This window comes from Trichosurus vulpecula, chromosome 1, assembly GCF_011100635.1.
Source record: "Trichosurus vulpecula isolate mTriVul1 chromosome 1, mTriVul1.pri, whole genome shotgun sequence".
Taxonomy (NCBI): Eukaryota; Metazoa; Chordata; class Mammalia; order Diprotodontia; family Phalangeridae; genus Trichosurus; species Trichosurus vulpecula.
The window spans coordinates 481342110-481364629 of NC_050573.1; the positions used below are offsets into that span (position 1 = coordinate 481342110).

Below are 22520 nucleotides of genomic sequence, written 5' to 3' on the forward strand. Positions count from 1 at the left end.
AAATGGACACATAACACTCTTTTGCCTCAATTTCCCCATCTATAAATCCAAGGTTCGATTAGATTATTCAGATCCTTGACAACTGTAAAAGTCTATGACTCTACGACTCTACTCTGCTTTCCAGAAATGGATCAAGGATAGTTGTTGACCCCCAAAGGATGCTCTAGACTGGTGTAGATCAGGGCTGTCCAACCTTAGGTATTTATTGAAACAATAGACAATATATTTTGATTTGGCAATTTAGTGAGAGCTCTGTGGTAGGTTGGTTGTTTACTAAAGCATTTATGTAAATTTCTATGCTTGTACTCGGGCCACATAAATCGAGGCCCGTTGGCCGCATTTTGGACAGCCCTGGTATACACAGCACCAAAACTTTCCTCTGAACAAATATGTAAAGAACTGGGCATTATTGTGCCCAGTTTACAAATGAGGTAAACTGAGGCTCACTGACATTATATAACCTGCCAATAATTACAAAAGTACAGGGTGTTCCTAATGTCTGGACACAGAGGAAATGTGGAGTTACTGCATCAAGTTCATTACAATATTGCAAAGCGCATCAACCTTTGCATCACAAATGATGGAAATCATATTGAAGATGTTATTTGCTAATATTCCAATTAAATAAAATGTTGTTGAAAATTTCATTCATTTCATTTCTTGAAAATATGCATTTTTGCCTATGTGTCCAGACTTTAGGAACACTGTGTATTAAGTGCTGAAATTAGGACTTCAACCCAAGTTCCAAGTTTATTTCATTAGACTAAGGAACCTTCTACAGCACCTCACCCTCAACAAAATTAAAACCAGTTACAATTGAGTAAACAAAAATTACAGAAAGCAGAAATTCATAAGCTTACAATTCAAAGTAACCTTAAAGGAAAGTGATTCCATGTCATGCACTTCAAATCTATCATTTTAGTTTGTTTTTTTTTTTTTAATCATTTTACAGATAAGTAGGTGAGGCCCAGAAATGTTAAGTGACTTGACCAGTCAAAAAGTTTAAGTCACAGAGCTAGGATTCCAACTCAGGTCCTTTGACTCCAAACCCGGTGCTCTTTTCCATTATACCATAACAGCATCCCAAAGGATGGTAAAGGTAAAAATGCCAAATCGGAACATAAAGGTGTAGGAAAGTAAGCAGGTTTGTTGACTTGATATATTTTGCAGACTAGCGAAGGATGGTCAAAATTTAGGTGAAAGGGTGACAGTGCTGAAGGTATTAACATGATGCAGAAGTCTGGATTTAATATCAATCAATCAACAAGTATTTATTAGGTACCCAACAGGCCCTTTTTGCTAGGCATACAAAGCCAAAAAAGAAAAAGTCCCTGACCTCAAGGAGCTTACGTTCTATTGGCAGAGACAACGTGCATAAAGATATTTAAAAATAAATATGAAACAATTTTGGCCATGAGCAGCTTGGAAAGGATCAGTAAAGGTATCACATAGAAGGTGGCACTTGAACTAAACTTTGAGGAAAACTAGGCAGCCTAAGTGGTGATGAGAAGGGAATATATTCTAGGCACAGAGATGAGAAATGGGAAGTCTTGTGTGAGGAACTGCAAGAAGGCCAGTGTGGTTTAGTTACAAGACATGCAGGGTGAAGATAGGGTAGAAGTAATATATAAAAAGCTAGGCTCTGAAGGGCTTTAAATGTCAAACAGTAGAGTCTATATTTATCCTTTAGGTAATAGAAAGCCACGGAATAAAGTAGAAGTGACATGGTCAGACTAGTATTTTAGGAATATCACTTGGGAATCTGGGGCGGGAGTAAACTGGAAGGCGAGAGATTCAAGGCAAAGGAAACAAACTAGGAAGAATATGCAATAAGCCAGAAAAGTAGATTTTAGCAGATTCAAAAGGCATGAGAGTTTGTATTTTATCTGGAAGCAAGAAAGAGTCACTGCAGCTTTTTGATCCTGACACGGCTAAATCTGTGCTTTGAGAATATCAATTCGGTGGTTGGGTGGAAGCAGCTCTATTCCACAATCTTTATATCATCACAACTACTAACACAATACTTCATTCTGTTTTTTGTGGACTGACTATATTGTTTAAAAAAGCATGTACAGTAATTTGCTGGAGCAAAATGGAATCAAAAAGACTCATTTCCAAAGACATATCAAAGCTATGCAAAATTCTTTAAAAGATAACAGATAAATTTCTTCAATGACCTTCAGACTATTAGTATCAAACAATACACAGAAGAGGGAGAAGTATGCCCACCAAATCATTTATCAGTGTCCTAGAGGAGATCCAGAGCAATTTCCAAGTTGAAAAATCCTTTCCAATAAATGTTAACAGCCTTTAGATGCTGTTGTCCTGATTACATTAAGCCCAAAAGCATTCCAGAGGATCTAAATACACTCAAAAGAATCTGGCCTTAATCATCTGCACAGGAAAAGTCAAAGGCATGAAAAATGGCAATTGTCCAGATTAGGACACGGAATTAAATGGACAACTTAATGAACTTCTCCATCTGTATTCATTAATACTCACAGTTTTATATATGTTTACACACAGTCAATAAACATTTGTGAAGCACCTGCTATGTGCAGGCACTGTGCTAAGTGTCATACACGTGCATGCACGCACGCACACACACAATATCTTGGTCAGTATGAATAAAGACTGAACTGAACCCAATTTACACAGGAGTAAGAGAATGGACTCGATTATATTTCAGAAATTATGAAGCCCTTTTAATAATTCCAAACTTCAACCCAACACTTGTAGCCCATCTATGTAATACCAATATTCTACTGGTACTATACAGCATCAAATAATGAAACATTATAGTCTTCAAAAATTAAGACACAAGCATTAGCACTGGAAAAGTGGACGGTAGATGTAAGCAGGCTTAGAAATAAGAAATGCCAAAGAAGGATAAGAATTAAGGAAGCCTTCAAAGAAATATAGGCTGGAGTGAGGGATAAGAGGTAGACAGTCTTTATGAACCACTGCTAACCCCATGATATCAAAACATGGAAGGCTCTCCAGCACACTAAGTGGGACCAAAAGTGGTGAACTTGTAGGAGCAGGTGGACAAGAGTCACGTACCATGGGAAAGGAATAGATGTACTGTGATCTACACTGTTAGAGGGAACATCTACATGATAGGATTAAAGATCTATTTGAGTAAATATGACAAATTTTTAAATTAAAATAGGTCTAAATTAAAATAGCTACTTCTATCTCAAAGAAAAAAGCAAAATGGTCACAAGACAAAAATAACAGTTTTTGGAAGAGCTTAAAAAAAAAACTTTAGAAATCAAATAAGAGGGGCGGAGACAAGATGGCGGCTGGTAAGCAGGGACTAATGTGAGCTCCGTACCGAGTCCCTCCAAAAACCTATAAAAAATGGCTCTGAACCAATTCTAGAATGGCAGAACCCACAGAACAGCAGAGGGAAGCAGGGCTCCAGCCCAGGACAGCCTGGATGGTCTCTGGGTGAGGTCTATCCCACACGGAGCTGGGAGCTGGGAACGGAGTGGAGCAGAGCCCAGCCTGAGCAGCATGGAACAACCAAACTTGGAGTCGGGCGGATGGGGCCCCTAGCGCCCTGAATATGTGAGCTCCGGCAGTTACCAGACTCCTCAACCCACAAACACCAAAGACCGCAGAGAAGGTTAGTGGGAAAAGCTGCGGGAGTGGAAGGAGTTCGCAGTTCGGCTTCCAGCCCTGGAGGCAGCGGAGGTGGGGTAGCTACAGTTGCTGCTGCTTCTGGCCCCAGGCCCACCTGGTGGGAGGAATTAAATGGCGGATCAGAGCAGGAGTGCACAGCCTGCTAAAGATCTAAGCCCAGCCCGGGTTGGGGGTTCTTGGGGAAGGAGTGCTGGTGTGACAGAGCTGGCACCTCCTCCCCAAACATGGAACATAGAACTCATTAGTCTACAAGCAGTCATACCCCACTGAAAAACTCAAGGGTCAAGTTAGTTGGTTGGGAATATGGCCAGGCAGCGAAAGCACACCCAGATTCAGTCTCAGACTTTGGATTCTTTCTTTGGTGATAAAGAAGACCAAAATATACAGCCTAAAGAAGACAACAAAGTCATAGAGCCTACAACAAAAGCCTCCAAGAAAAACATGAACTGGTCCCAGGCCATGGAAGAGCTCAAAAAGGATTTGGAAAAGCAAGTTAGAAAAGTAGAGGAAAAATTGGGAAGAGAAATGAGAAGGATGCGAGAAAACCATGAAAAACAAGTCAATGACTTGCTAAAGGAGACCCCAAAAAATACTGAAAAATACACTGAAGAAAACAACACCTTAAAAAATAGATTAACTCAAATGGCAAAAGAGCTCCAAAAAGCCAATGAGGAGAAGAACGCCTTGAAAGGCAGAATTAGCCAAATGGAAAAGGAGGTCCAAAAGACCACTGAAGAAAATACTACCTTAAAAATTAGATTTGAGCAAGTGGAAGCTAGTGACTTTATGAGAAATCAGGAGATTATAAAACAGAACCAAAGGAATGAAAAAATGGAAGACAATGTGAAATATCTCATTGGAAAAACCACTGACCTGGAAAATAGATCCAGGAGAGAGAATTTTAAAATTATTAGACTACCTGAAAACCATGATCAAAAAAAGAGCCTAGATACCATCTTTCAAGAAATTATCAAGGAGAACTGCCCTGATATTCAAGAGCCACAGGGCAAAATAGAAATTGAAAGAATCCATCGATCGCCTCCTCAAATAGATCCCAAAAAGAAATCTCCTAGGAATATTGTCGCCAAATTCCAGAGCTCCCAAATCAAGGAGAAAATACTGCAAGCAGCCGGAAAGAAACAATTTGAGTATTGGGGAAACACCATCAGAATAATCCAAGATCTGGCAGCTTCTACATTAAGAGATCGAAGGGCTTGGAATGCGATATTGCAGAGGTCAATGCAGCTAGGATTAAAACCTAGAATCACTTACCCAGCAAAACTGAGTATCATGCTCCAAGGCAAAATATGGACTTTCAATAAAATAGAGGACTTTCAAGCTTTCTCAGTGAAAAGACCAGAACTGAATAGAAAAATTGACTTTCAAACCCAAGAATCAAGAGAAGCATGAAAAGGTAATCAAGAAACAGAAATTGCAAGGGACTTACTAAAGTTGAACTGTTTTGTTTACATTCCTACATGGAAAGATGACATGTATGATTCATGAGACCTCAGTATTAGGGTAGTTGAAGGGAATATGCATATATATGTTTATGTATATATATAAGTGAATATGTATGTATATATCTGTGTGTGTGTGTGTATATATATATATACATATATATACACACACACACATATATATACATATAGAGAGAGAGAGAGAGAGAGAGAGAGGACACAGGGTGAGTTGAAGATGAAGGGAAGATATCTAAAAGAAATAAAATGAAATTAAGGGATGAGAGAGCAACATACTGAGAGAGGGAGATAGGGAGAGATAGAATGGGATGGATTATCTCGCATAAAGGTGGCAAGAGGAAGCAGTTCTGTGGGAGGACGGGAGAGGGCAGGTGAGGGGGGAACGAGTGAACCTTGCTCTCATCAGATTTGGCCTGAGGAGGGAACACCATACATATTCTGTTGGGTATCTTACCCCACAGGAAAGAAGAGGGAGGAAGATAAAAAAAAAGGGGGGGCGGGATGATGGAGGGGAGGGCAGATGGAGGTGGAGGTAATCAAAACAAACACTTTGGAAAGGGGACAAGGTCAAGGGAGGAAATTCAATAAAGCGGGATGGGTTGGGAAGGAGCAAAATGAAGTTAGTCTTTCACAACATGAGTAGTGTGGAAGGGTTATACATAATGATACACATGTGGCCTAGGTTGAATTGCTCGACTTCTTAGGGAGGGTGGGTGGGAAGGGAAGAGGGGAGAGAATTTGGAACTAAAAGTTTTAAAAACAGATGTTCAAAAACAAAAAATAAAGTTTTTGCATGCAACTAAAAAATAAAAAAAATAAAAGAAATCAAATAAGAGAGATTCAGAAAAAATTAAGGCAAAAATGAAAGTAATGCAAGAAAATCAAGAAAAATATGAAAAGAAAATCAACTAATTAGAAGAAGAGATCCAAAAACTTACCGAAGAAAATGACTCCTTAAAAATTAGAAATGGCCCAACAGCAAGAGAAAGAACATAATTACAAAACACTTTTCACGCAAATAAAGTCAGATCTAAATAATTGGAAAAACATCAATTACTCATGGATAGGCCAAGCTAATACAAGAAAAATAACAATTCTACCTAAATTAATTTACTTATCCAGTGCCATACCAATCAAACTACCAATAAATTATTTCATAGAGCTAGAAAAAATATCAAAAGTCATCTGGAAAAACAAAAGGTCTAGAATATCAAGGGAATTAATGAAAAGAAATGCTAGGGAAGGTGACCTAGCCATACCAGATCTTAAATTGTATTATAAAGCAACAATCATCAAAACCACTTGGTACTGGTTAAGAGGAGGGTAGATCAGTGGAAGAGGTTAGGTACACAAGACACAGTAGTTAATAATTATGGCAATCTGCTGTTTGATAAACCCAGAGACCCCAGAGCTTATGGCATAAGAACTCACTGTTTGACAAAAACTGCTGGGAAAACTGGAAAATAGTATGGCTGAAACTGGGCATAGACCAATGTTTGATGTTATATATCAAAATAAAGTCCAAATGGGAACATGATCTAGGTATAAAGGTTGATACCATAAACAAATTAGGAGAGCAAGGAATATTTTATCTGTCAGATTTATGGAGAACGGAAGAATTTATGACCAAACAAGAGATAGAGAACATTATTAAATGTAAAATGGATAATTCTGATTATATTAAACTGAAAAGTTTTTACACAAAGCCAGTGCAAACAAGTTTAGGAGGGAAGCAGAAAACTGGGAAAGAAAATTTTTTTACAACTAATGTCTCTGATAAAGGCATCATTTCTAAAAGACATGGAGAACTGAGTCAAATGTACAAGAATACAAGTCATTCCCCAATTGATAAGCTGTCAAAGAATATAAACACACAGTTTTCAGAGGAAGAAATTAAAGCCATCTATAGTCATATGCAAAAATGCTCTAAATCACTACTGATTAAAGAGATGCAAATAAAACAACTCAAGTACCACATCACACCTATCAGATTGGAGAAGATGTGGGAAAGTCAGAACACTATTTCATTGTTGGTGGAGCTGCGAGCTGATCTAACCATTCTGGAGAAATAATTTGGAATTATGCCCAAAGGGCTATAAAAATGTGCATACCCTTTGACCCAGCAATATCACTTCTTGAGCTGTATCCCAAAGAGGTCATAAAACATGGGAAAAGGACCGACATGTACAAAATTACTTATAGCAGCTATCTTTGTGGTGGCCAAGAACTCAAAATTGAGGGAATGTCCATCAATTGGGAAATGGCTGAACAGGTTGTGGTATAAGAATGAAATGGAATACTATTGTGCTATAAGAAATGATGTGGGTGGAAGAAGGGGGTGAAAATTTAAAACTTATGTACGTGGGAGCAAAGCCAAGATGGTGGGTGGAAAGCAGGGACTTGCTTAAGCGTTCCCCCAAATCCCTCCAAACACATGTAAAAAATGGCTCTGAACAAATTCTAGAGCTGCAGAACACAAGAAATAGCAGAGGGAAGCAGTTCTCTAACCCAGGAGAGCCTGGATGGTCGCTGGGAAGGGTCTATCGCACAGTGCTGGGAGCACAGGACAGCCCAACATGGGCCAGGCCAGGACCAATCAGACCAGGAGTCAGCCAGAGTAGGCCTTAGGGCCATGAACCATTGAGCTGCAGCAGTTACCAGACTTCTCAACCCACAAACGCCAAAGACCACTGAGCAGGTTAATGGGAAAACTGCTGGATCAGAGTGAAAGTGGTGGTGCGGTGGTGGCAGCAGCGGGAAGCTCCTGTGGCTGCTTCCAGAGCTCCAGCATCGGCCGCTATGGAGTCCCTGGCTAACAAGGTGGGAAGAATCAAGGAACATATCAGAGCAGGAGTGCAAGGAGCGCTTTGCTGGCACAGAGGCAGATTGTTTTGCTGTGCCCTGCTTGGATCTGGGTCATGATCCTGGCTGGGGGTTCTTGGGGAAGGAGGAGTGCTGCTGTGCCAGAGCTTGCAGTGACAGTGGAACAGAAGTAGCTCTGAAAACAGCAATGCAGCCGCTAAAGCTTGGGACAAAGCACTCTCTACTATACAAGCAGTCATACCCTGACAAAAAGCTCAAAGGTCAAATAGTTAGCTAGGACCATGAGCAGGCAGCAAAAAAGGATACAGACTCAGACTCTAGAATCTTTTTTTTGTGACAAAGAAGATCAAAACATAAGGCCAGAAGAAGTCAACAAAGTCAAAGAGCCTACATCAAAAGCCTCCAAGAAAAATATGAATTGGTTTCAGGACATAGAAGAGCTCAAAAAGGATTTGGAAAAGCAAGTAAGAGAAGTAGAGGGAAAATTGGGAAGAGAAATGAGAGTGATGCAAGAAAACCATGAAAAGTAAGTCAATGACTTGCTAAAGGAGACATTCAAAAATACTGAAGAAAATAACACCCTAAAAAACAGACCAGGAGGCAGCTAGGTGGCGCAGTGAGTAGAGCACTGGCCCTGGAGTCAGGAGGACCTGAGCTCAAATCTGGCCTCAGACACTTGACACATGTACTAGCTGTGTGACCTTGGGCAAGCCACTTAACCCCAACTGCCCTGCCAAAAAGCGAAAATAAATAAACGAATGAATGAATGAATGGATAGATAAATAAATAAATAAATGGACTGACCCAAATGTCAAAAGAGCTCCAAAAAGCCAATGCGGAAAAGAATGCCTTGAAGGGCAGAATTACTCAAATGGAAAAGGAGGTCCAAAAGACCACTGAATAAAATATAACCTTTAAAGTTAGATTGGAATCTGGAATACGATATTCCGGAGGTCAATGGAGCTAGGATTAAAACCAAGAATCACCTACCCAGCAAAACTGAGTATCATGCTCCAAGGCAAAATATGGACTTTCAATAAAATAGAGGACTTTCAAGCTTTCTCAGTGAAAAGACCAGAGCTGAATAGAAAATTTGACTTTCAAACACAAGAATCAAAAAAGGATGAAAAGGTAAACAAGAAAGAGAAACCATAAGGGAGTTATTAAAGTTCAACTGTTTTGTTTACATTCCTACATGGAAAGATGATGTGTATAATTCATGAGACCTTTCTCAGTATTAGGGTAGTTGAAAGGAATATACATATATATAGACAGAGGGCACAGGGTGAGTTGAATATAAAGGGATGAGATCTAAAAAAATAAAATTAAGGGGTGAGAGAGGAATATATTGAGAGAGGGAGAAAGGGAGAGAGAGAATGGGGTAAATTATTTCGCATAAAAGTGGCAAGAAAAAGCAGTTCTGTTGGAAGGGAAGAGGGGGCAGGTGAAGGGGAATGAGTAAATCTTGCTCTCATTCAGATTTGACTTGAGGAGGGAATAACATACATCCTCAATTGGGTATCTTACCCCACATGAAAGTAGGGGGAAGGGGATAAAAAAGTGGGGATGACAGAAGGGAGGGCAGATGGGGGAAGAGGTAATCCAAAGCAAACACTTTTGAAAAGGGACAGGGTCAAGGGAGAAAACTGAACAAAGGGGGACAGGATAGGATAGAGGGAAATATAGCTAGTCTTTCACAACATGCGTATTGTGGAAGTGTTTTACATAATGATACATGTGTAACCTATGTTGAATTGCTTGCCTGCTTAGAGAGGTTGGGTGCGAACGGAAGAGGGGAGAGAATCTGGAACTCAAAGTTTTAAAAGCAGATGCTCAAAAAAAATTTGTTTTTGCATGCAACTGAGAAATGAGATATATAGGGAATGGAGCATAGAAATCTATCCTGCCCTACAAGAAAGCAATGGGAAAGGGGATGGGGTGGAGTGGGGTGACAGAAGGGAGGGCTGACTGAGGAGCAGGGACAATCAGAATATATGCCATCTTGGAGTGGGGGGAGGGTAGAAATGGGGAGAAAATTTGTAACTCAAAATCTTGTGGAAATCAATGTTGAAAACTAAAATATTAAACAACAAAATAATTGTTAAGATGAAAAAAAACTTATGTAAGTGGATGTTGAAAACTAAAAATAAATAAATTAATATATTGGGGGGAAAAATTAGAACTGGGCAAGGGGAAACTAATGACTGCATAAATCACCAAGAAATAATAAAATAAAATCAAAAGAATGAAAAAGTAGAAGAAAATGTGAAACATCTCATTAGAAAAACAATTGACCTGAAGAATGGATCAGGGAGAGACCACATAAAAATTGTTGGACTACTGGAAAGTTATAAAAAAAAATCTAGACACTAAAATTCAAGAGATTAAGGAAAATTGCATTGAAGTTTTAGATTGAGAGGGTGAAGTAGACACAGAAAAAAAAATGCATCAACCACCACCTAAAAGAGATCCCAAGATGAAAACTCAAAGGAACATTATAGTCGTCATTTGTCCTTCATTCTCCAAAAGGACCATGACATCAGGAAGCTGATGCCCTGACTTGCAAGCGAATTGGATTTTAGCGAAGGAGGGCTGTGTAAAGTCATCAGCCTCACTTTTTTCTCCAGAGCCATCTGGGTCCAGGGGCCAGATATAGATCTGAGCAAATGGGGGCCTGGAATGTAGGGGGAGAACTTGGACTTTTTAAGTTAAGGTTTTTCCAAGTACTCACTTCGATTGAGGCAATGCCCATTCAGTGATTAGGGATATTTAAGAAGCCAAAGGATGCCCCTTTAATCTAAGAAAAAAACAAACTGGGAAAGGAAGACACTCAGGGTTTCCGGCCAAAAGAGAAATGCATAGATGTATAAAATGATAAATACAGATGTATGTATGTGTGTGTGTGCGCGCGCATCTATTTTGGTCTAATGGTAACCATTTCTAGGGTGAGGGCAGGGAGAAAAATGAAATTTACGTGGTAAATTTATTATATATTTAAAATAGCAAGTTGTAAATAACAGATTTGCAGTTTCATGTGCAATTAACTTTTTATTCAACCAGGTTATGGAAACACTTGTTTTACTCCAAAAATTAAAAATAAAATATTTTAAAAATAGGGCAAAAAGGGAGGGAGAGAAAGACAGTGACAAAAATAGGATGAAGGGAAATGCACAACTAGTGTTTACAATGTTGAATGTGAATGGGATGAACCTGCCCATAAAATGGAAATGGTAGTAAAATGGATTAAAAACGAGATTCCAAAAATGTGTTATTTGCATGAAACACATTTAAAAATGAGAGATACACATAAAGTAAAAATTAAGGGCTGGAGTACGATTTATTATGCTTTAGCTGATACAAAAAAAGCAAGGGTAGCAATCATGATTTCAGACAAAGTTAAAGTTAGAAGAGATTTAATTAAAAGAGAAAACAGGAAAATTATATTATGATAAAAGGTAGATAATTAGCATAGAATAACATAGATAATGAAAAAATAGCAATACTAAACCTACATGTACCAAATAGAACAGCATCCAAATTTTTAAAGGAAAAGCGAAATTAATTACAGATGGAAGAGGCGGCAAAACTATAATAGTAAAGGACTTAAATCTTCCCCTCTCAGAACTAAATACAAATAGATAAATGAATGAATGAATGAATAAATGAATAAACGAATAAATAAATACATAGAAAGAAGTCAAGGATATGAAAGATTCTTAGTTAAGCTAGATATGACAAACATCTGGGGAAAAAAACTGAATGGGAGTAGAAAGGAATACACCTTTTTCTCAGGGGTCCATGGTACATGTACAAAAATTAACATATATGAGGGCATATAAACTTTATATCAAAATGTAGAAAAGCAGAAATACTAAATGCATCCTTTTCAGAACATGATGCAATAAAAATTATATTCAATAAAGGACCATGGAAACACAGATTTAAAATTGATTGGAGACTAAATAATCTAATCTTAAAGAATGAGTGGGTTGAAGATCAAGGCATAGAAACAATAAATAATTTCACTTAAAGAGAATAATCATAATGAAACAATATATCAAATCCTATGGGATGCAGCAAAAGCAGTAATCAAAGGAAAATTTATATCTCTAAATGCTTACATCAGTAAAATAGAGAAAGAATATAATAACTGAGTTTGCAATTTAAAAAGAAAAACAGAAAAAGAACAAATTTAAAATTCCCAATTAAAAAGCAAATTGAAAACTCTAAACATTAAAGGTGAGATTAATAAAACTGAATTTAAGAAAACCATTAGATTAATAAATAAAACTAGAAGTTGGTTTTATGAAAGAAAAAGATAAACCATTAATATAAAAAAGAGAAAACCAAATCCTAGTATCAAAAATGAAAAGGGTAAATATACCAATAATGAAGATGAAATCAAAGCAGTTATAGGGAGTTATTTTGCCCAATTATATGCCAATAAATTTAACAATTTAAGTGAAATGGAAGACTATTTGCAAAAATATAAAGTGCCTAAATTAACAGAAGAAAAAACTAACTAAATAAAACTATTTAAGAAAAATAAAATGAACAGGCCATAAATAAGCTTCATAAGAAAAAAGCATCAGGACCACATGGATTTACAACTGAATTCTACCAAACATTTAAAGATCAACTAATTTATTAAAGCAGTTGGAATAACAGGCAAAGCAGGGTTCTACCAAATTCTTTTTATGAAATAAATATGGTACTGATACCTAAACTAGCAAGAGCAAAAGCAGAGAAAGAAAATTATAGCTCAAATTCATATGGATATGAAAGACAATATGGATGCAGAAAGTTGAAATAAAATACTAGCCAGAAGACTAAAACAATATAACACAAAGATTATATATATGGTAACCAAGTGGGATTTATATTAGGAATGCAGGGATGGTTTCACATAATGAAAACTATTAACATAACTGATCATATCAATAAAAAAGTAACAAAAATCATATGATTATGTCAGACACTTGATACACTTGCTAGCTGTGTGACCTTGGGCAAGTCACTTAACCCCAATTGCCCTGCCTTCCCCCCTCCAAAAAAAAAAAGGATAAAAAAAGAGAGAAAAAAATACTTCAACGCATAGGTATAAAGGGATTTTTCCTTAAAATGATAAGCATCCACCTAAAACCATCAGCAAGCATTATTTGTACTGAGGATAAGCTAGAAGCTTTACCAATAAGATCAGGAGTGAAAAAAGGATGACCATTTATCCCCAGTTTTATTCAATATTGTATAAGAAATGCTAGCAATACCACTAAGAGAAGAAAATTGAAGGAATCAGACTGGGCAATAAGGTAATAAAACTATCTCTCTCTGCAGACAATATGATGATCTACTTGGAAAATCCTAAGGATGCAATTAAAAAGTCAGTAGAAACAACAATTTTAGCAAAGTAGCAGGATATGAAATAAACTCACATAAATAAGTATTTCTATATATCACCAAAACCCTGCATCAAGAGATAGGAGATACCCCATTCGAAAGAACAATAGACAATATAATACATGTGGGAGTATACCTACTAAAATAAACCTAGAAACTACATGAACATAATTATAAAACATTTTTAATATAAAGTCAAATTAAAATAATTGGAGAAATAGTAATTGTTCATGGGAAAACAGAGCCAATATTTTTTTAAAAATGACAATTCTACCTAAACTAATCTAATTATGCTATCCTAATTAAATTACCAAAACATTATTTTATTGAGCAAGAAAAATAATAACAAAATTCATTAGGAAGAACAAAAGGTCAAGAATATAAAAGGAACTAATGAAGAAAAGAAAAAAGAAAGAAAAGAGGTTTAGCAATACCAGATCTTAAACTATAGGCAGAAATTATATCCAAACTATCTGGAACTGGCTAAGAAATAGAAAGGTGGATAGGCAGAACAGAGTAGACATACAATGCACAGTAAAAATGATTATAGTAACCTCCTGTTTAACAAATGTAAAGATGTAAGTATTGGGGATAAGAATACACTATTTGGTAAAAATTGTTGGGAAAGCTTTCTAGCAGTCTGACAGATGCCATTTACCAAGATAAAATCAAAATGGCTACATGACCTAGATATAAAGAGACGTAATAAGAAAATTAGAAGAACATGGAACATGTTACCTATCATAATTGAATTTATAAATAAACAAGAGATAGCAAGCATTTTGAGATATAAAATAAATAATTTTGAGTATAATAAATTTAAAACATTTTGTAAAATAAAACCAATATGGCTAAAATCAGAAGAAAAGTAGAAAATTGGGAAAAAATTTTATATACAGTTCTTCAGATACAGTTTCTCACATCTTAAACATATAGGGATCTTTGTCAAATTTCTAAGAATATGAGCCATTACCCAACTGATAAATGGTAAAGGATATGAACAGGCAGCTTTTCAAAGAAGAAATCAAAACTATATATAGTTCTAAATCATTATTGATTAGAGAAATCATCATCTCGCAGCTAACAGATTGGCTAAAATGATAGGAGGAGTAAGTGACATATATCGAAGGGGATGTAGAAAAATTGGGGGCACTAATTCACTCATGGTGGAACTGTGAAATGATCCAACCATTATGCCAAAAGAGTTACAAAACTGTGTATGCCTTTGACTCAGCAATATCACTATTAGGTCTATTTTCTCAAGATGATCAGGAAAAAAGGAAAAGAACTTATATGTTCTAAAATATTTATAGCAGCTCTCTTTGCGGTGGCAAAGAATTGTAAATTGAGGAAATGGCTAAACAAATTGTGGTATGTGATTGTGATAGAACACTAGTGTATTGTAAGAAATGATGAGCTGATTGAAAAGTGAAGTGAGCAGAACCAAGAAAACAGCGTATACAGTAAGAACAATGCTCAAATCAACTATAAAGGACGTAGAAAGGAAGATACTATCCATCACCAGAGAAAGAACTGATAAAGAGAAGTATGCATAATATGGCTTAACATATGTTTCTAAATCTCAAATGATAGCCTTCTTTAGTGAGGGTTTGGGAGGGAGGAAGGAAGACAGTTCACAACCTGAAATGTAACAAAAGAAATTTTAATTTAAAGAAATTAAAATACCATCAAAATCTGTCATCTAAGTGATTTTTTTCATCTAATACTTTCATTTAGTATTATTTCATCCAAATTGAGACACTTAAGAATCAGTGTTTAAGAATTTCAGTAAGAAAGGTATAGCACAGATTTTTCATTCAAAATGTCTACACTTTTAAATGTTTCAACAACTAGAAATTACAAAATCTCATCACCTTTTTACTGTGAAAATTTTACCTGGGTCATTATGTGAATGAGGCACAACAAATACTTGAAGGGGTTCACTGTCCCATTCATTACTTTCATATGTAATGTCAAATCCTTGCTTCCAAACTCCCCCATCTGGATTGTCAAATGGAAGAAGGCTATAAACATTCAACATCTAAAAATTAAAAAAAAAAAAAGCTCAATGTGAGTTTCACTTAGTGTAAAAACATTATTTACCCAATGTCAATTGTGATCATTGATATTCAAGGATATTATTCACTTAATTATATAAGAAATATAAAACAGCAAAATATTCTAAAAGATAACAAGTGTTAGATAATTCAATGCATATATGATTTTATCCCATCATTGATATTCTAGTCTTTTTCCTCACTGTGATCCCAGATTCTTGAAGGCTAGCCAACATGTCCCACCAAGGTACACAGACAGCCCTGCAAAGTACCATAGATAATCTGTTGTTCAAGGACCAGCCTAAGTTTGGAAAGGCTTATTAACAGAAGTTTGGCCAACAAGTGATAAACATTCCCAAGCACACCATTCATGAAACCAACCACTAACAGATACTCTAAGGAAGTAAATCAACTTATCCTTAATGCAACTAAATACTCACTGTGATAGATAACTATTTTGAAAGAAGTTACTTACATACATTAAAATTCCCTATTTAATTTTAAGTTTCGCTTTTAAAGACAGACAAGCAGAACATTGAAAGAAACATGGTGAACTTATTACACACTTAAAAGGAAAAGCAAGCTGCACATGATAGAGATTTGTGGTTTCACATACAACTCTTCTTATTCTATTTTTATGTGGTGGTATTAATTTTATTTGATGTTTATTAAAGAATAAAAGTTTTTGTCTTGGTTATGAGGTCAAATATTTTGACTTGGAAGAGACCTTCAAGGTCGAGCCCAACCTCTATTCATGAGAACACTGAGGCCCAGAGGTTAAGGGACTTGCTCAGGTCACGCAGTAAGTGATGTAATCTTTCTTATTAAAATTCACTGTAAACTAATAGCAAGCTAGAAAAAACCAAAGATGTCTGATTTAATATGATTGTAAGAGTTTTTGCATATTATAATTTATTTCAAATTCACCATCATCATGGAAGAGGCCCTGTGCAAAGTACAAACAAATGCTCCTATTGTCAGATCATATGGTATTAATTACAACACACAGAGATTACAAAACCGTCTCCCTGGTACTAAGGATTACACATAATATAACAATGCAAGAGACTGATTTAACCATTTACTTTAAGAAGACAGAGAAAAGTAGATAAAAATACATTTCTTTAGAATATGACATGAAACTGGATGGGAGGTTCAATGACTTACTCAGCAACACCTCTATCTTATGTAGGACCTATGAAAAGATAAATTAGGTGGGCCTGGAATAGAGTAGAAATGAGATGTTTTAGGAAATTTCACAGTGCTTTCAATAATCCTAAATTACTTGCTGCCTCAAAAGCCCATGTCTTAACATCAATATTTTTCCAGCAATACTTTAAAACTATGAATAAACACATTGATCTCATAAGAATTACAACAGGGGCAGCTAAGTGGTACCAGTGGGTAGAGTGCCAGGCCTGGAGTTGGGAGGACCCAGCATCCTGAATTCAAATCTAGCCTCAGACACTTACTAGTTGTGTGACTCTGGGCAAGTCACTTAACCCTGTCTGCGTCAATTTCCTCGTCTGTTAAATGAGCTGGAGAAGAAATTGACAAGCCACTCCAGAATCTTATAAAAAAATTTAATTAAAAAAAAAAGAATCACAACAACAAATAACCCAAAAAGCAATGTAAATACAAGCTGGGCACAAGGAGACTACAGCACCTTGCTAAAAATGACTTTCATATAAGTAGTGGCATGAAAGAGATTAAAGACATGTAAAAGCAGATAAAGAGGTGGGCCAATCATATCGTTAAAATGAAAAAAAATGGACAGATCAAAAAAGCACAAATCTAACTCAGATCCTAAAGATTAGCAGTATATGCAGTACCTTTGTTAGATTTCTAATGCCAATTTAAGGACAAATAAAACTAATCACTTTGGATGATTAGGCATGGAAGAGTGTGATAGCTACACACTGGTAGGACTATAATTCAACACAACTGAATCTGGGTTTCAGTGTTGAAATATATTCTAAGCTTCTAATATATATTTCTTTTTTTACTAAACCTATGAAGTCACAGGTTCAATACAATCTACCATATGGGAAAATTCATATGGAAAAATTTAATTGGCAAAAGTATGGCTTCACCATATATTCACATTAATTTTTCATTATTCTTATACATGTGACCAAAAAAGAAAACCCTAATTAATACAGTAAAAGTATTTTTGCACAATGAAAACCATGTTAAAACAAAAAGTAAAAATCATTAACAGTAAAGTATATGCAGAAAATTCAAAGATCTGGAATGATTTGCACCAAAATCAAAAAGAGCAAATCTTAAATAGTAAGATACAGTAACCTTTAAAAAGAAGGCAAAAATACAAATATCTAGACAATCTGTTGGTGTTACTGTTTTCAAATATTCCAAAATACATAAGCAATGCTTTTATAAAAAGGCCTTCACTAAAAAACATAAGGTTGAAAACAAATTCAGAAGAGTATCATTTTGGGGGTAAAGAGGAGAAAAATAAGACTGACGTCAAACAGTAATAGAGCTGAAAAGTTCTGAAAAAGTAAGAAAGACAAAACAAGGCTTATTTACACATGTGTATTACCTGTACATCTGAATTCTGATTTCCACTTTCTGAAGCAAATGAACAGTCTTCAGGTTGATTCAGGAAAGGTACTGGAACAGATGGCATAATATCAGAGATGGATCCTTGACTGACATTATTATTACTTTGTGGGCTTTTCTGATCATCCTTCACAGATTCACTCAAATTGATGACAGAGTCTCTAATGTTTGAAATTATTTCATTATTTTCTGCCAGCAAACGCTCTAAATGGTCTATTTTTTCTTGCAATATTGAAAGCTGGGCCTGCAATAAAATAAAGTGCACAAAAACTATTATTCTTCTGTTTATACACTATTTTCTTTCCTTAAATGTCTGATCAAATTCCACAGCCCTTTAATACCAGGAGGAATTTGGAAAACACAAACAGCTGGTAGGAGGCAAAAAAAAAAAAAAGTTTATGCACACCAGTTCACAGTATAAAATAATTACCACAGTTGGAATCACTTTTTGTGATAATTATAGCACACAGCAAAAGGCCTCAAGCATTCAAGATTTAATTATTAGGAAATCCCCAAACTGGATGCAACACATCAAGTATTAACCTAATATTTCATAGTCTGGAGTCCTACGGAACGCTTTCTTGGAATGAATTACTAGAAACAAACAGAAAAAAATTAAAAATTGAAACAATTGCTTCTAATATATAGTTACAAAGAATACAAAAACTGCCTCTTGACATCCCTGAGCAAGATCAACTATCAACCACAAACTTCAGTACAGTATTAACTACCTACTTAAATAAAAGCAATAGTGGTGCAGATAAATGCGAATCATTTGGTCATCCAAACAGTTTTTATTTGGCTTTATAATATTATAACACAGTATTATTAATTAGCATAATATTCCAAGGAGAACATGACTCTTAGGAAGCATAAGCCTCGGCATACACAATATTTAAAAGCAAAAGAAGACACTGAAATCTTCCAAGATAGCTCTAAATCCAGAAGTCACTTTTATTTGCTCCTCATCCCACCCCATACCACTGATTTTTTAAAAAAGGGTAATAATATAATAATTTAATAATCCATTAAAAGCCCATTTAGAATACTTGCTAAGGAAAAAAAGTGATACTTATCTCAATTATGAGAAACACAGAGTGAAGAAAAGTAAAGGCAGCCATTAAGATTACAAGTGATAAAACAGCAGGCACTCCAAAGAAAAAGAGAGCCAGAAACAGGGGCAAAAGATAGGCCAGAACTACTGGACAAACAGCATACCTCATTTGCCCTTAAAACAGAAAAAGTCCATCTGTAATCTGTGCATCTTTTGGGTGCAGAGGTGGAGAAATCTATATCTCAATACCGTTTAATATGTGTTGTGACATCTCTACAGAGATGAGCAAGCAAAAATATACAGGAGTGTTGGAGTTATCTGGGACAAGCAATCTATGTGTACTTCTGCTGACACAAAATGTTTCACCTCAACCAGATGAAATTGTATTGAACTGCTTTGAACATTAATCAGTTGTCTGTCAATTGAGTATAGGACTTTACGTTGTCATACGCCTTCAGGAGGTACGAAAACAATATCAAAAACAGTGACCACACTGATCGCAAATTATTTAACCTGAAAAGGCTACAAGCCAAGACTAAAGTGGAGGGAGGGTTGGTGTAGGATTTACTTTGCTCACAGATGATTGTGCACTCAATGCATCCTCTAAGGCAAGAGACTCAACAAAGTATGGATTGATTTTCTACTGCTCATGCTAATTTTGGCCTAACAATACCAAGAAAACAGGTTCTTCACCAGTCAGCACAACACAATCCATACATGGAACAGCAAATGGAGAAATCTGGAATGCTTACTTCACTGACCTTGCCAGGATACTTTCCAGAGATGTACACATAGATGATGAGGTTGATGCACACATAGCCAGAGCTAGCCCAGTGTTTGAGAGGCTCCAGAAGAAAGTGTGGAACAGAAGAGGTATTAGACTTCCTACCAACTGAAGATCTACAGAGCCACTGTGCTGACCTCACTGCCATATGCCTGTGAAAGTCCGAAAAGGATACCAGCAACATTCCAGGTAGCTGAATCACTTCCATTTTAATTGTCTTAGGAAGATTCTGAAGATCATCTGGCAGGATAAAAGTACTTTCTCAAGCATTCTAACTACTGCAGAGAGTGCAAGTCCTATGGGCTGGCCGTGTTGTTCAAATGCCAAAGGTAAGTTTGCCTAAAAGACTATTTTACAAAAAACTAACACAAGGCAAGTGCTCACATGGAGGTCAGAAGAAGCAATACAAGGACACTCTCAAGGCCTTTCTGAAGAACTCTGGAACTGACTGTATGACATGGGAGACATTGGCAAAGGACCACACAGTGTGGCGTGCCTGCGTCAAAGAAGACGCTGTGCTCTTTGAGCGAAGCAGAACTGCAGTGGCACAAAAGAAACGTGAGGTGTGTAAATTTAGAGATATCTCCACTCCACATGTTCATGTGGACTATCTACACCCAACCTGTGATAGAGCATTCCCAGCTCTGACACACTGTACCTTGACTCCAACGTAGTGCTATCATTTTGGTCCTCTTTGAGAATGAAAGAAAACAACCAAGCAACCAACCAGACTTTATGCCACACATCTGTTTCACTATTTTTTTGAATGTTTTTAATTCCATGATTTTAAAGAATGACTATTATTCCAACCAAACAAGCAAAAGTTATAGTTCTTCAAGAGCACACTTCAATGTCTGTTAGAGGTTTTTTAGTGGATGTTGGTAATGTGAAGCTAAGAATTTGAAAGGTCCTTTCAGCCCACAACAAAACAAGATAACTAAAACTCTAGAATAAATACAGGAGGAAAAAAGCCAAAAATTTATCAACTCTTGCTACAAAAATATTAATACTAAGACAGTCAATGACTTTCTGAGGGACGTCATAACTATAGGTACTATTACAGATTCCTCTAAAATGGGATTTAGGCATCTTGAGGTTAGAAGAACAGGGGGAAGAACATTATTTTTTAAGTTTTTGGGAAAAAATACCTATCATGGGCAAGAAAATAGAAAAACCGAAACACCAAAGATCGGGAAAAGGTAAGTTTTGATGACACTCACTTTTTCATATGGGCCCATATTAAAATCACTGTTGGAAAAAATCCAGGTAACATCTAGCCATCTTCATCACATCGTAAGATTGCACTCCGCCCTCAAAAAAAATATTTTTTAGATGATTTCCCATGTCTAGTAGACCTGAAAGTGTTTTCTCCACCAAAAGAACAATGTACTCTGGTAAAATACACTGATAAACTGAGAAGCAGAATTGTTCCAGGATTACAGAAATCTTGAGATGGCATACTAGCAACACAACCTTACATAGTGCCAAATGACACAAAAGATTCAGAACTTTACCCAAATTACAGAGATCAATATACATTACAGTATGGGAACTCACCTGATTTAATCTCCACTGAAAATCTATGGGAAATAAACTCAGCAAGATTTGGAAAACATGTACCGTTTAAAGGTATACTAAAGATGCAATATGATAAAAGTGTGGTTTCCTAAACAAAAATTAAAGAATATATGTAAAAAGTTTGTGAATGCAATGCTAAGTAGTATAAATTAAGTGATTGCAGTAAAAGAAGATGATGTATATCAAAAGTTTTCTAAAGATGTGAGAACTTTTAAGGTTTCTTGTGTAGGTCAATAAATTTAATTATTTTATTTTGTTCCAGTTAAGTGGCATATCACTGTAATAGTAAACTGAAGCCATAGAAGAGCTTAGTATATATACTAGCCTAAAATATGTAAACATCTTCTATTAGTGAAAAGAGAAGAGGGGTGGAGCCAAAATGATGGCTTGAAAACAGGGACTTGCTTAAGCTCTCCTCCAAATCCCTCCAAACACCTGGAAAAAAATGACTCTAAATAAATTCTAGAGCTACAGAACCCATGAGAAAATAGAGTGAAACAAGTCTCCAGCCCAAGACGTCCTGGATGGTTGCTGGGAAGGGTCTATTGCACTGTGCTGGGACTAGGGTGCAGCCCAACATGGGCCATACCAGAAGAGACCAGGCTGGAGCAGAACAGGCAGAGCAGGTCTCAGGGCCCTGAATCACTGAGCTGTGGCAGTTTCCAGAGTTCTCAACCCAAAAACGCCAAAGAAAGGAAGCAGGTCAGTGGGAAAACTGTTGGATCTGGGTGAGAGAAGTGTGAGGTCGAGCCCCAGCCCCAGGATAGAGGAAGTGGCTGCAGTAGAGGCAGTGGCAGCAGCAGCAGCAGCTGCTTCCGGAGCCCCAGACCCACACTGTGGGGGCAACCAAGTGGCAGATCAGAGCAGGAGTGCAGGGTTTGCTTTGCTGGCGCAAAGGCAGGGTTCTCTTGCTTTGCCCTGCTTGGATCTGGGTCACAGTCCTGGTAGGCGGTTCTTGGTGGAGGAGGAGCTCTGTGAGGAGGCAAAGCTTGTAATGTCTGTGGAGAGGGAGTACTCCTGGTGGTTAAACGACAGAAATGAGTGCTTGAGATCACTCACAGACCAGAGCACAGGCCAGGAGAGGAGTATCATACCACCTCAGAATAGAAGTAGCTCTG

The 22520-nt window shown here is 36.7% G+C and overlaps 1 protein-coding gene across 1 annotated transcript in view; it reads right to left on the bottom strand.

Annotated features, from left to right (window-relative positions):
• MAN2A1 (mannosidase alpha class 2A member 1) overlaps nt 1–22520 on the bottom strand; it is a 211809-nt gene that overhangs the window by 163265 nt on the left and 26024 nt on the right. Inside the window, exons 2-3 of the mRNA XM_036735899.1 lie at nt 17967–18230; nt 15243–15387 (exon numbers count right to left, since the gene is read on the bottom strand). Coding sequence (XP_036591794.1) covers nt 15243–15387; nt 17967–18230 — 409 coding nt within the window. The remainder of the gene's footprint in view (nt 1–15242; nt 15388–17966; nt 18231–22520) is intronic.